A 12,637-nucleotide genomic window follows, 5' to 3' on the forward strand; every position below is an offset into this window, starting at 1 on the left:
AGTCTTATCTCTAATTAACAAGCAAAATGCTAGAAATGGAACTAGGGCTCAAATAGTAGAGTGCTAGCCATGAATGAAAAAGTTAAGGGAAAGCACCCAGGCCTAGAGTTCACACCCTAGTATTGGCATTTAAAAAAAAAGAAAAAGAGCCGGGCGCTGGTGGCTCACGCCTGTAATCCTAGCTACTCAGGAGGCTGAGATCTGAGAATCGCGGTTCAAAGCCAGCCCGGGCAGAAAAGACCGTGAGACTCCTATCTCCAATAAACCACCAGAAAACCGGAAGTGGCGCTGTAGCTCAAGTGGTAGAGCGCTCACCTTGAGCTGAAGAGCTGAGGGACAGCGCCCAGGCCCAGAGTTCAAGCCCCACGACCGACAAAAAAAAGAAAAAGAAAAAGGAAAAAGAAACCTACCAGTGCCTTAGTAGAAGTCTGTTTAACATGTGGGTATAGTTCAATAACATGTCGCCATCAAAAACTGGCGAGGATGGGAGTGTGCACAAGTCTCATCCACCCAAGGGTATAACCGGCATTATACCACAGGTCTGTATGTTAGAGCCCCTAGAGCAAACCCACGTCAAGAGATGCCCACAGAAGCGACTACTCAATGCTGTCTAAGCCACATTCTCAGCACTGTCCAGAGCAACCTTACTCAGAGTCTAGGACTAAATTGCCTCAGTGTCTATCCATACTGGGCACATTATCCAGGTAAATATAACATCTAGATGAAGGAAGAAAATAATGAACTGTATCTGGGTGCCATCAAAAGCACTGAGAGAAAAGAACCAGAGACTAAGTGGCACCCATTCAAATTTCCAGTGTTGGTGCCACATTAAGGCAGTCTTCCCTGGGTTCTACTCTGCTTTCCTCATCCAGGTGCTATGTTCACGCTTTGTGAAAAGCCCTCAAGTGGTAACCTTCATGCTCTCTACACTTACCTGAACAGACAACTCAGAAATAAATTTACTACACACACACCTGTATGTGTTGTACTCTTGTTGGTACATAGCACTACAGATGGTGAGATGGGGTCACTCTCAAGGCCACTTCAAATTAGAAGAATCCCAATGGCACACAGTTCACAAGTATCTCCTCTGTCTCCCAGAAACCCCAGAATCAAAGGCCTAGGATGCTCTACTCCATCAAAAGGACTTCATTCCCTGTAAAGCTGGAGTGTGAGAACTTCTATATCCAACATGCAGCATTAACCTGCATTCTATCATAAAGACAAAAGGAGCTGGCAGAATCTAGCACAGCTCCTGGACACAGTCCATTTTCTCACTGCTACTCCCACCTGGAAGTCTTTCCAGCATAAATACAAAGAAACTGGTACCTGTGGACTCTGCCAGGTCAGGGGCCCGATCATCTGCACCATTCTCTGAATCTTGGGCATCATCATTGGCCATAGCTGGGCTCCCAGCATTTTCTTGGAGTCGCTGCTGTTTTCTCTCTTGTCGTTCTTTCAAAATAATCTTTAAAATAATTAACCAAACAACTTACATACCCAAATAATGTACAATACAAATTCTCCTGCAAAATAAATTTCCCAAGTACTGCTCACTGGTTGTGCATCTGTAGTGCGGCCATGCTCCCCACTCTCCAGTGACTGATCTAATCCCCATACCCAATGTTGAGAGCACCATGGTGATCTTGGGAATGCAAAGCCAGCACATGAGAACCTGACTTAAACCAACTCTAGGATTCAACAGTTACTCAAGCATGAGCACCTCAATAATCATGAAGCATATATACCACAAAAGTGTGTGACTAACCAAATTAGAGGTTAGCACACAAGTAGTTAATAGTCAACAATGAATGAACAGCTTGGTGACCAAAAGTAGAATGTGTTAAGTAACTTCCTTCCCCCTTTCTGGTTTTGTTTGTGCTATTCTAAAGTTACAAAAAAAAAAAAAAAAAAAGGAAAAGAGCCTGGCACTAATAGCTCACACCTATAATCCTAGCTACTCAGAAGGCTGAGATCTGAGAATCATACTTCAAAACCAGCGTGAACAGGAAAGTCTATGAGATTCTTACTTCCAATTAAATACCATAAAAGCCAGAAATGAAGGAATGATATTGAATATACTCTTAGTTAGATTGACATGGAACTGTAAACCCTCTGTATATCACTTGTATTTGTTTACTTTTTGCTCGTCTTGGGGCTTGCAATCAATCAGGGCTTGGTACTATCCCTGAGTTTCTTTTGTTCAAGACTAGAGCTCTATCACTTGAGCCACAGCTCCACTTCCAGAAAAGTCTCAGAAATTTTTCTGCCCGGGCTGGCTTCGAACCATAATCCTCAGATCTCAGCGTCCTGAGTAGCTAGGATTACAGGTGTGAGCCATTAGCACCCAGCTGTACATCACCTTTATAATAATTTTAAAAAGCCAGAAGTAGAGCTGTGGTTCAAGCAATAGAGTACTAGACCTGAGTGAAAAAGCTCAGAGACAGCACCTAGTACCTAAGTTCAAGCCCTAGGACCAACACACAAAAAAAATTTTGTTTTTCCACCTGAAGTGATGGCGCCCTACTTCATACAATGCATCACATCATGGCTGAGAAAATGAGGGTCATGGCCATCTTCAAGAGTAGGCAATGGGGGCTGGGACGGTGGCTCAGTGGTAGAGCACTTGCCTTGCATACATGAGGCCCTGGGTTTGAAAAAAAAAAAAAAGAAAAAAGCCAGAAGTGGCGCTGTGGCTCAAGTGGTAGAGCACTAGCCTTGAGCTGAAAAGCTGAGGGACAGCGCCCAAGCCCAGAGTTCAGGCCCCATGACCAGAGGCAAAAAAAAGAATTTTTTTTAAAACAGCCAGCTTGTGCAGAAAGGTCCCTGTGAGACTCTTATCTCCAATTAAACACTCAAAAGCCAGGTATGGTGCTGCAGCTCAAGTGGTAGAATGTTAGGGTTAGGGAAAGTGTCCAGGCCCTGAATATTATATGAATATGGAGAACTTCATTGCCTCATATGAAAATAGAACGGGACCTTTAAAATCATTTTAAGAACAGGGTGGGGGGATAAGGGAGAATGGAAGGGGTGACTTTGATTAGGATACCCTGCATACATATATAGAAATGTCACAATGAAACTCCTCTTATACAATTAATGTTTGCTGATAAAAAATACACATTTTTTTCAACATAAAATTTTGATAGAAATTAGAAACAAAGTATGATCCACACTCAGTGGTCAAACATCTCAGACATAGGATGTAAATAGACAGTACCAGTTTTGTTAAACAGTACCAAATAACATTAGTAAACAAGTAACACACTAAGTAAAAACACAAGTAACAAGTAAACAGCTATGGCAATATGCTAAAGAAACACAAAACACAATGTTATGCAACATGTACAAGTAACATAAGCTTTGGCTGCTTGTTGGATGGTACTGGGTCTTGAACTAAGTGCTTCACTCTTGCTGGGCACATACTCTTATTGTTGAACCACACCTCTAGCCACTTTTTACTCTGGATATTTTTGAGATACGGTCATATTTCTGCCCTGGCCAGCCTCAATAATGTATAGACCATAATACCTCCTATTTTTTACTTCCCACCACAGATGAAATGAGATGAGAGATGTATAACACAGCATCAAGCTATTGGTTGAAATGGAGTCTTTAGACCTTTTTTCCCAGGTAGGACTCACTACAATCGTCTTGGTGTGTGCCTCCCTAGTAGCTCGATTACAGAACACAAGCCATGGAATCCAGCTGCTTGTTTTTGAGGCAGGTCTCACTATATATCTTAGGCTAACCTCAAATTTATGATCCTACTGCCTCTCCTTCTTGAGTGCTGGTATTACAAGCATTGGCCACCACATAATAATAACCTAAAAACTAAAGATGCAAGAAGCAGAAGTCAGTATGGATATGTGACATTGTACTCATTTGCCAGCGCCTTGCTTCCATGGAAACACTCCACATACCTTCTTCAGTGAGGTGGGCTTCTTGGCCTTGGGGACCTCCCTCTGCTTCCCCTTCTTCATCAAGGGGGCACTAGAATCTAGAGGGTTGTGCGGAGTCTTCACCTGATTGAAGCGGTGGTTTCTCTCCCCCGAGGTAGCTCCTTTGGAAAGGACTGGCACAGCTCCAACTGTAGCATGGTGGGACATATGTCACATGGTCACTTTCCAATGGTCCTGACCAGCTCTCCATACTGTCTGTCCAGGATATTTGACGGAGTCTCCCATGCCTCCCCAGCCAGACCCCACAACTTTTCTTATCTCTGCCAAGCAATCTGTCACACATTCTTCTCACTGGCAATGATTCCAAATGAAATTTATTACCTTTTGGATGAGATCTCAAATCTATCAATTACTTCAGAAAGATGTAAACTTTACCCATATAATCAAATCTGCTGACTCCCAATAAGTCTAATAATGTATGGATCTCATGTTTTGACCAGGGACCACTGCTGTGGGAAATCAGCCCTGCCCACCACACAGTGAACTAGCACTGCCTTTGCAGAAACTGGTATTGCTTTCCACACATGCGCCTTCTATCAAGCTATCTTACAAGGCCCTTATTCAACTCCAGTAATATTTCTATTTGATTCTCTTCAGTTTTCTGGATATAAGCTTGTTTCCCAATCTCACCATAGGCAGCATGGTGTAATCAATCTCTCCACCTGACTCAACACTAACTCTCCTGAACACCCTACTTCTCATCTTAGTAACTATATAGAGGAAAAAAATTCTGTCTTTTCCAAAACTTCCATTTTTGTTTTTTTGAGAAAAGGTCTCCCTATGTAGCCCAAACCTAGCCTCAAACTAGTGATTCTCCTATCTATCTTCCAAGTGCTAAAATGACAGAAGCACATCCTGTTCTCTGCTTTTCAATTAAGAAAATTTCCAAGCAGATGCCAAAGGGAATGCTACACCACAAATCCCCATGCACCCTTCATCATATTTCAACAACCATCTATCTGTTTCCAATATATTTTAGTCACCCTCTTTTAATAACACAATATGGAGTCTTATAATACATGCTTTGTCTCTCAGATCTGCCTCTTCAATCTCATTTATGCAATCCCCCTACTTCAGGACAAAGCATTCACTTACACAGCTGTCCAAGACAATTCTACCTGCATTTGAGACTGCTTCTCACCTAAGCTAAGCACAGCTGCTTACATCTACAGAGTCTCATTCCAGTGTTTAAAACACACACATAAGTACAACAGCCCTGCTTACATCTGCTTATTCACCTCGTACCCAATGCCACCATCAAGATCAGCCCTTCATATGGGCAAAACCTTCACCTGGATTCTCAGCTCTGCAGCTCCTATTCCCTACTGCCAGGCAGTTCTGGGCAGAGCAGCCACAGTGGACTCTGGAATCTTTGCTCCCACAGCAGTGAGGCTGATCTCTTCCTCAAAGTAGTTACAAAGGTAGTTACAACTGCCCAAAGCAATCCTATCAGCCTCTAGCAAAATCAAGAAAGACTTAGAGCAGCACAAGAGCCTAATCATTCCATTCAAGTTGGATGTATAACTTCCCACTGGGACTGTGGTACCAGGAATAGCCTGCCTCTTTGGTAGGCCAAGTATAGTTCAGCTTGCATAAAGTCATCTTTGTCCTATCTAATACATGTGCCTGTATTTGTGACCCAAATTACGTAGTCTGGCTACTGCATTGTCTCCCAATATATTGCACTTTAATCTCTAGTAACAAAACCCACAATCCACCCCAGGTAGGATAATAGGTCACACCTGGACACACTGTAAAAAACTAGATTATAAGCAGTAGAGTAACCATTTAGAAAATAATTTTTAAAACTGAAGTTTAAAAAAAACAACACTCTATGCCTTGAGTCCATGAGGCCCTGGTTTTGATTCCTCAGCACCACTTAAGCAGAAATAGCCAGAAGTGGCACTGTGGCTCAAGTGGTAGAGCACTTACTTTCAGCTGAAGAGCTCAGGAACAGTGCCCAGGCCCAGAGCTCAGGCCCCATGACTGACCAAAAATAGCACTCTAAAGACACTCATTATAAAAGACAATGGGAGGAAAAATAAATGAAATTAAAAAAATTCCTTAATAGCAGATGGGAAAATAACATCAACACATATTAAATATTAAAAAACAAAATACTCCTCTCAAAAGGGAGATTCCCAGACTAGATTCAAAAACAAAACATCTCAGAGCTAAAGACTGGTAGGTAGCTGTTGTTATTTTTCCTTATGCTAAGGTAAGTACATCTCTCCTCTCATTAACTTACGAACCAGCTGGAAAACTGGACTTGAGCTGGGAGCAGGTAGAAACTCCTAGAAGGCCCCAGAGTTATCGTCTAGCTAGTTTTGCCCAGGGATGCATGGAACTAAGTCAGTTAACAATAACCAAGAACCTGAATTCCAGCCTAGCGTCAGAAGCTCACACCTATAATTCCAGCTATTCAGGAGGCTGAGATTCGAGGATCTCAGTTAAAAGCCATCCCCAACAGGAAAGTCCGTGAGACTCTTATCGCAAATTAACCACCAAGAAGGCCAGATGTGGAGTTGTGGCTCAAGTGACAGAGCACTAGCCTTGGGCACAAAAGCTCAGGGACAACACCAAAGCCCTAAGTTCAAACTTCAGGATACACACACACACACACACTCTGAATTACATTTTTCTACACACACACACACACTCTGAATTACATTTTTACACACACACACACACACACACACACACACACATACACACACACACCACACACACCTGAATTAAGTTTTTCTAATTTTAACTTTTCCTAGTGAAGGATGTTTTCAGGGGAGTCCTAAAGGGAAGGCAGTATGCAGTCAGGATGTGGGCACACTTGGCATCTCTAGCCAAAATACCATCTCAATGCTGTCAAAATCCTAGCTGCAACTGATTCTTTTAAACTATCTAAAAACCAATTGTGAACAAGGGCTCCCATTCTGCTAATTATTTCAGATTGTGACATGTCCAACTTGAGCCTAAAAGGATCACCTTTAGAGAAGACCTACTCCTTTCCTTGTTTTTTTAATACTTCATCTTGGTCAATATTTTACACCTGCAGTAACAGGCATCAGATGCAACTGAAACAGGTTTGACTGCCTCACAGACACTGGGCTCCATGGCATCTCCATGTTCTACTCCAGACCTGGGCCCTAGGAAATGACCTACTGTGCTGCTTGAGAAGCGTTGTTCCCAATGGTGTGCAATGTCAATGCACAGGAACAAAAGAAAGCAGGACAAGCAGAAATAGACACAATGTAAAACAGCACAGAAAAGTATAAAACCAACCTTGGCTCTAGCTCTGCTTTCTATTCCTAGGCATACTTAGGCTCTAAGCTTCAGAGATAACCTTGGTTATCAATGGCTCTTCCTCTATCTTCTGCTCCTCATGATTTAACACTTCCAGTAAGAGGGCTGTTGGCACTGGTGTGGCAACCCCTCTTCAACTTTCAATTACTCAACAACAAAGACTCTGTGGTACACCACCAATATCATGCAAGTTTCCTACAGGTTCCCCAGGAAACTTGCTGTAATATCTGTGTTTGGAAGAACACTCTCCAGACTTTACTGAGCGCTACAGAGGCTACTCAAAACACCTGCTCTGAGAGTTCTCAAAGTTAAGGCCATTTCTGCTATAATACATGAGGGAATTCCAAAGCTAGCTACTGAAGAAAAGCTGCTTTTGCTCATAGGTAAGAGTATCAGCACTTAGTAAAGCCTCTGGATTGCTCTGTAAACACTGATACAAAATGGTGTAACTCTAGGCTTTTTATCAAACTTAGAGGTTATTTCTAGGGAAGATTGCCTATTAAGCTTCAATGTAAGAATTAATCAGACATATGATGTATGAAACTGAATCTTACTATGAATACTGCCCAAATTCATGAGGTAATCAAGGAAGCTTTAAAACATACTTGAAACATTTTTCAGAATCTTTAAAGTTTGGGAATATTTGAATAGATTGTACCTGAATTATCAGAGGGGATGACAACAGGGTTTAGTTTTGTTTTTTTTTAAATTAATGTAGGAGACACATATTGAGGTATTTATAGGTAAAATGATAACTACAAGTTGCTCTAAAATCCTTAAGAAAATGAAGGATTTCAGATGATATAAGACTGGCAACATGGTCAATGTTGTTGGCTGATGGTACTGACTGAAGAGTTCATAATATTCCTTCTACTTACAATTTTTCATAATAAAAAGCGGAAAATAGTTAATACTAACAAAATGGTGCTTTATGTAGTTTTGATAGGCATTTCCTTGATCACTGATAATGTTGACTATTTCCATGTGTTCATTGGTAAGGGTTTTTTTTTTTGGGGGGGGAGGTGTTTTTTATATGCAGCACTAGGAACTGAACTCAAGGCCTCCTGCTTGCTAGGCAAATGCTCTTATCATTTGAGCCTCAACCCTACTCCTTTTGCTTTTAGTTTGTTTTCCAAAAACAGTCTTGCATTATCTTTATCCAGGCTGACCCCAACCATCATCTCCTACCTCCTGCCTTCTGCTTGTCTGGGATTACAGATGTATATCATCATATCAATCTGTTTTTTTGAGACAAGATCTCACTGTGTAGCCAAAGCTGTCTAGGAACTTGCAATGTTCCTGCCTCCACCTTCTGAATGCTGGAATTATGAGCGCTAGTCACTTATGTCTTTTATGAAGAGCTGATTTTCAAATACTTTTTTTTTTTTTTTTTTTGTCGGTTGTGGGGCCTGAGAACTGTCCCTCAGCTCTTCAGCTTCAGCTCAAGATAAGCACTCCACCACTTGAGCCACAGCACCACTTCTGGTTTTCTGGTGGTTTACTGGAGATAAGAGTCTCATGAACTTTCCTGCCCAGCCTGGCTTTGAACCACAATCCTCAGATCTCAGCCTCCTGAGTAATTAGGATTACAGGCATGAGCCACTGGTTCCAGGCTTCAAATCCATTTTTGCTATTTTAATTAAGACTGTCTTTTATGCTAATTTTAGGTATATATCTGAATAATGTATTACTCCTAAACATTTGAAGGTTTTAGTTTTTAACCATTTTGGTTTCATTTCAGTATGAGGTATAGGGTCTAACTTTACTATTTAGCGCCTAGAAAATCCATTTGTCCAGTTCTTTCTGAAGAGCCACTATTGTTTATTTTAATGGACCCAACATTCTTGCCAAAATTCAACCAGTTACCAGGAGCCAGTGGCTCACACCTACAATCCTAGCTTTTCAGAAGACAGAGATCTGAGGAATACAGTATGAAGCTATTCTGGGCAATAAAGTCCACATGACTTTTATCTCCAATTAGCCACCAAAAAAGTGGAGGTGTGGCTCAAGTGATATAGAACCCTAACTTTGCAAAAAAGCCTAGGAAGTCCACATTCTGAGTTCAAGCCCTGTACCAGCACAGAAAAATAAATAAATAAATAAATAAATAAATAAATAACTGAAGCAACTGGCTGGTATATTCGGGTTTATTTGTATACTCTCAATTCTACTCCATTAGCCCATGTCTATGTTTATTCCAATACTACACTTGTTGCAATGATAAATAACTTTTCACTGTAAGAGACAATATTTAGTAGGAGAAAAACAAAGGAGGGTCTAACAATGTTCGACAAGAAATGTACTCATTACCTTGTTGCAATGATAAATAACTTTTCACTGTAAGAGACAATATTTAGTAGGAGAAAAACAAAGGAGGGTCTAACAATGTTCGACAAGAAATGTACTCATTACCTTACTCATGTAACTGTAACCCCTCTGTATAACAGCATCTTTACAATAAAATAATTAAAAAAAAAAAAAAAAGACAGTATTTACAAAATGAAACCTCTGAAAAAAGTTTTGAGCCCTGGTCAAAATGAGAATATACCTACCTGAGAACACAACTGGTCTGGAGGACTGCTTGGCATTCTGGGCATGCTGCTTCTTTTCCAGTGCTGCCAACATGCCCCCTAAATCCAACTGCACTGGAATCTGGCTCTTCTTTCCACTGTTTTTAAAATTATTCTAGAAAGTTCAAAAACCACAGGTTTACTTGTAATACTATGTTTTACAAAATGAGATTTTCATTTTACAAAAACTGCATATAAAGCTAAAATGAACATATGTAAGAGACTACAAGAGTTAAAAAAAAAATTTTTTTTGGGGGGGGGGGAGATCCGGTTGTGGGGCCTGAACTCTGGGCCTGGACGCTGTCCCTCAGCTCTTCAGCTCAAGACTACCACTCTACCACTTGAGCCACAGTGCCACTTCCGGCTTTTTTTCTTTTTGCTTATGTGGTGCTGAGGAATCGAACCCAGGGCCTCATGCATGCAAGGCAAGCACTCTACCACTGAGCCACCTTCCCAGCCCAAGAGTTAAAAATTTTTTTAAATCAACTTAAGTAAAGTCAGAACAATCTCATAGTGTCAGACAATACTACTGTGGTTGGTTCTGAACCTCCTCATTCAGAGCACTAGGTTTATATAAAGTCATCTACATATCTTTCTACTTCTCTAGTGAGTTATTGGCAGACAAGACACTAAGGCAAATAAAAGTTTGTCAGGTGACTTGACTAGAATTGCTGCCTCACTTGCATCATTCTCTCTCCAACTGCCTAAATGAGCCAATAAACTGTAATGAAAACTTTGGATATAAACAAAAGTCTATGTATACCCAAATCACACACTTAGCAGATGAATACTACATATAGGCCTCTCTTACTTTTATAAGTAAATGTTAAGAGTTGTGATTTGAGTTTTGAGAATGCGTAAAGCTATACCAAAAAAGCACAATTACTGGTTCTAAGGCATTCAGTGCCCCTACTCTCATACCCACTCTCCTGCCACCCATTCTTTTCCTGTCACCTGGGCACAAAAAACAAAACAAAACAAAACAACAAAGAACTTTCTAAAGAATGGCCCAAATGGAAGTGACTCAAGTGTTACAGCACTCACCCTGAAGAGCTCAGGAATACTGCCCAGGCCCAGAGTTCAAGCTCCATGACTGACCAAAAAAAAAAAAAAAAAAAATAATATATATATATATATATATATATATATATATATATATATATATTAAAGGGTAACCCATAATTATATCTGGGCACCAGTGGCTCATACCTATAATCCTAGCTACTCAGGAGACTGAGATCTGAGGATCATGGTTCAAAGCCAGCCCAAGCAGGAAAATCTGTGAGACTCTTATCTCCAATAAACCACTCAGAAAACAGGAAGTGGCACTGTGGCTCAAGTGGTAGAACACTAGCTTGAGCTGAAGAGCTGAGGGACAGTGCTCAGGCCCAAAGTTCAAGCCCTACAACTGACAAAAAACAGCAACAAAAGAATAGCCCAAAGTACGCAAGTTCCCCATCGGAATTATGAACCACAACTCCAACCTGAATCTATGGGATCAAGAAGAATCACTTCCTCTTTGGCTTTTGTATTGATGCTTGAGATTTTTTTTTGCCTCTTATTTTTCTTATGTAACATACTACTGGCCTTGACAATAAATTCTTCCCTTTCCTGAACAGTCAACTTTTCCCCCTCCTTTTTTTTTTAATTTTTTTATTGTGAAAATACCGTACAGAGGGGTTACAATTACATGGGCAAGGTGATGAGTACATTTCTTATCAAGCATTGTTTCCTCCTCCTTTGTGTCCCCTTCCCATACCTTCCCATCTCCTCCTCTCCTCCTCTCCACCCCACCCAGCCAAAGTTTGTTTTTCAACATAACAACTTGTACATCTCATTGTCACAATGGGTCTACCTGTATCCCTATTTAAATGGTTTGTTTTTGCCCTTCCCCTCCAAAAATTATACCAACATCAAATACAATGAAAGCAGGGGTTATACCGTGGGGGAGGGACTCCCCCTCCTTTCTGACTCAACTCAGGAAGCAATTCTCAAGGGAAGGCAGAGATCAAGACAAAACCAACTGTGTCACAGTAAACAAATAATTGAAAAGTAGGTTTTATTAAGAATTTAGTGATAAAAATCTAACAATTACCTGTGGCTGCTGTTTAGACTGAAATTTCAATGTCTCTACTTTGTCTCTTCTTTCAGATGCAACTGCCAGGTTGGGAAATTCTTCAGCATCCTAAGCAAACCACACATTTTTAGTTCTTTATTCATTCAGAGAATGCAAATACATTAAGTGCAATTTCCCTAGCTTATAATTTTCTTTACTATGATCCACAGAAATTTAAAGTTGACATAAAACATGCCCAAAATACTACCATTAGAGCTTCTGCTTTAAATCTTGTCCAATAAAAGGTAGAGTAGCAAAGGATCATGGTTTACCCAAAAGAGCCTACAGAACTGATCTTGAACTTCAAAGGCAATGTTTTTAAAGACTGGGGCGTGCCTCAATTGACAGAGTGCCTGTACAGAAAATACCAGGTCTTGGGGGGGGGGGGGGGGGAGGCACAGTGGCTCACATCTGTAATCCTAGCTATTCAGGAAGCTGAGATCTGAGGATCCCAGTTCCTGCCTAGGCTGGAAAGTCTGTAAGACTCTTACCTCCAATAAACCACAAGAAAACTGGAAGTGGCACTGTAGCTCAAGTGGCAAAGCACTAACCTTGAGCTGAAGAGCTGAGGGACAGCACCTAGGCCCACAGGTCAAGCCCCATGACCAAAAAAACAAAACAAAACAAAAAAACAGGGCTGGGAAGGTAGCTCAGGGGTAGAGTGCTTGCCTTGCATGCATGAGGCCCTG

General features: G+C 41.0%; 1 protein-coding gene across 2 annotated transcripts in view; it reads right to left on the reverse strand.

Annotated features, from left to right (window-relative positions):
• Positions 1–12,637, reverse strand: part of Secisbp2 (SECIS binding protein 2) — a 37,290-nt gene that overhangs the window by 7,466 nt on the left and 17,187 nt on the right. For both annotated transcript variants that reach the window (XM_070033344.1, XM_070033345.1), the window contains 4 exons: positions 11,928–12,017; positions 9,815–9,947; positions 3,924–4,090; positions 1,330–1,468 (listed from right to left, as the gene is read on the reverse strand). In XM_070033344.1, coding sequence (XP_069889445.1) covers positions 1,330–1,468; positions 3,924–4,090; positions 9,815–9,947; positions 11,928–12,017 — 529 coding nt within the window. The remainder of the gene's footprint in view (positions 1–1,329; positions 1,469–3,923; positions 4,091–9,814; positions 9,948–11,927; positions 12,018–12,637) is intronic.

This window comes from Dipodomys merriami, unplaced genomic scaffold (genome assembly GCF_024711535.1).
Source record: "Dipodomys merriami isolate MVZ:Mamm:240054 unplaced genomic scaffold, mDipMer1.0.p SCAF_22, whole genome shotgun sequence".
NCBI classification, from domain to species: Eukaryota; Metazoa; Chordata; class Mammalia; order Rodentia; family Heteromyidae; genus Dipodomys; species Dipodomys merriami.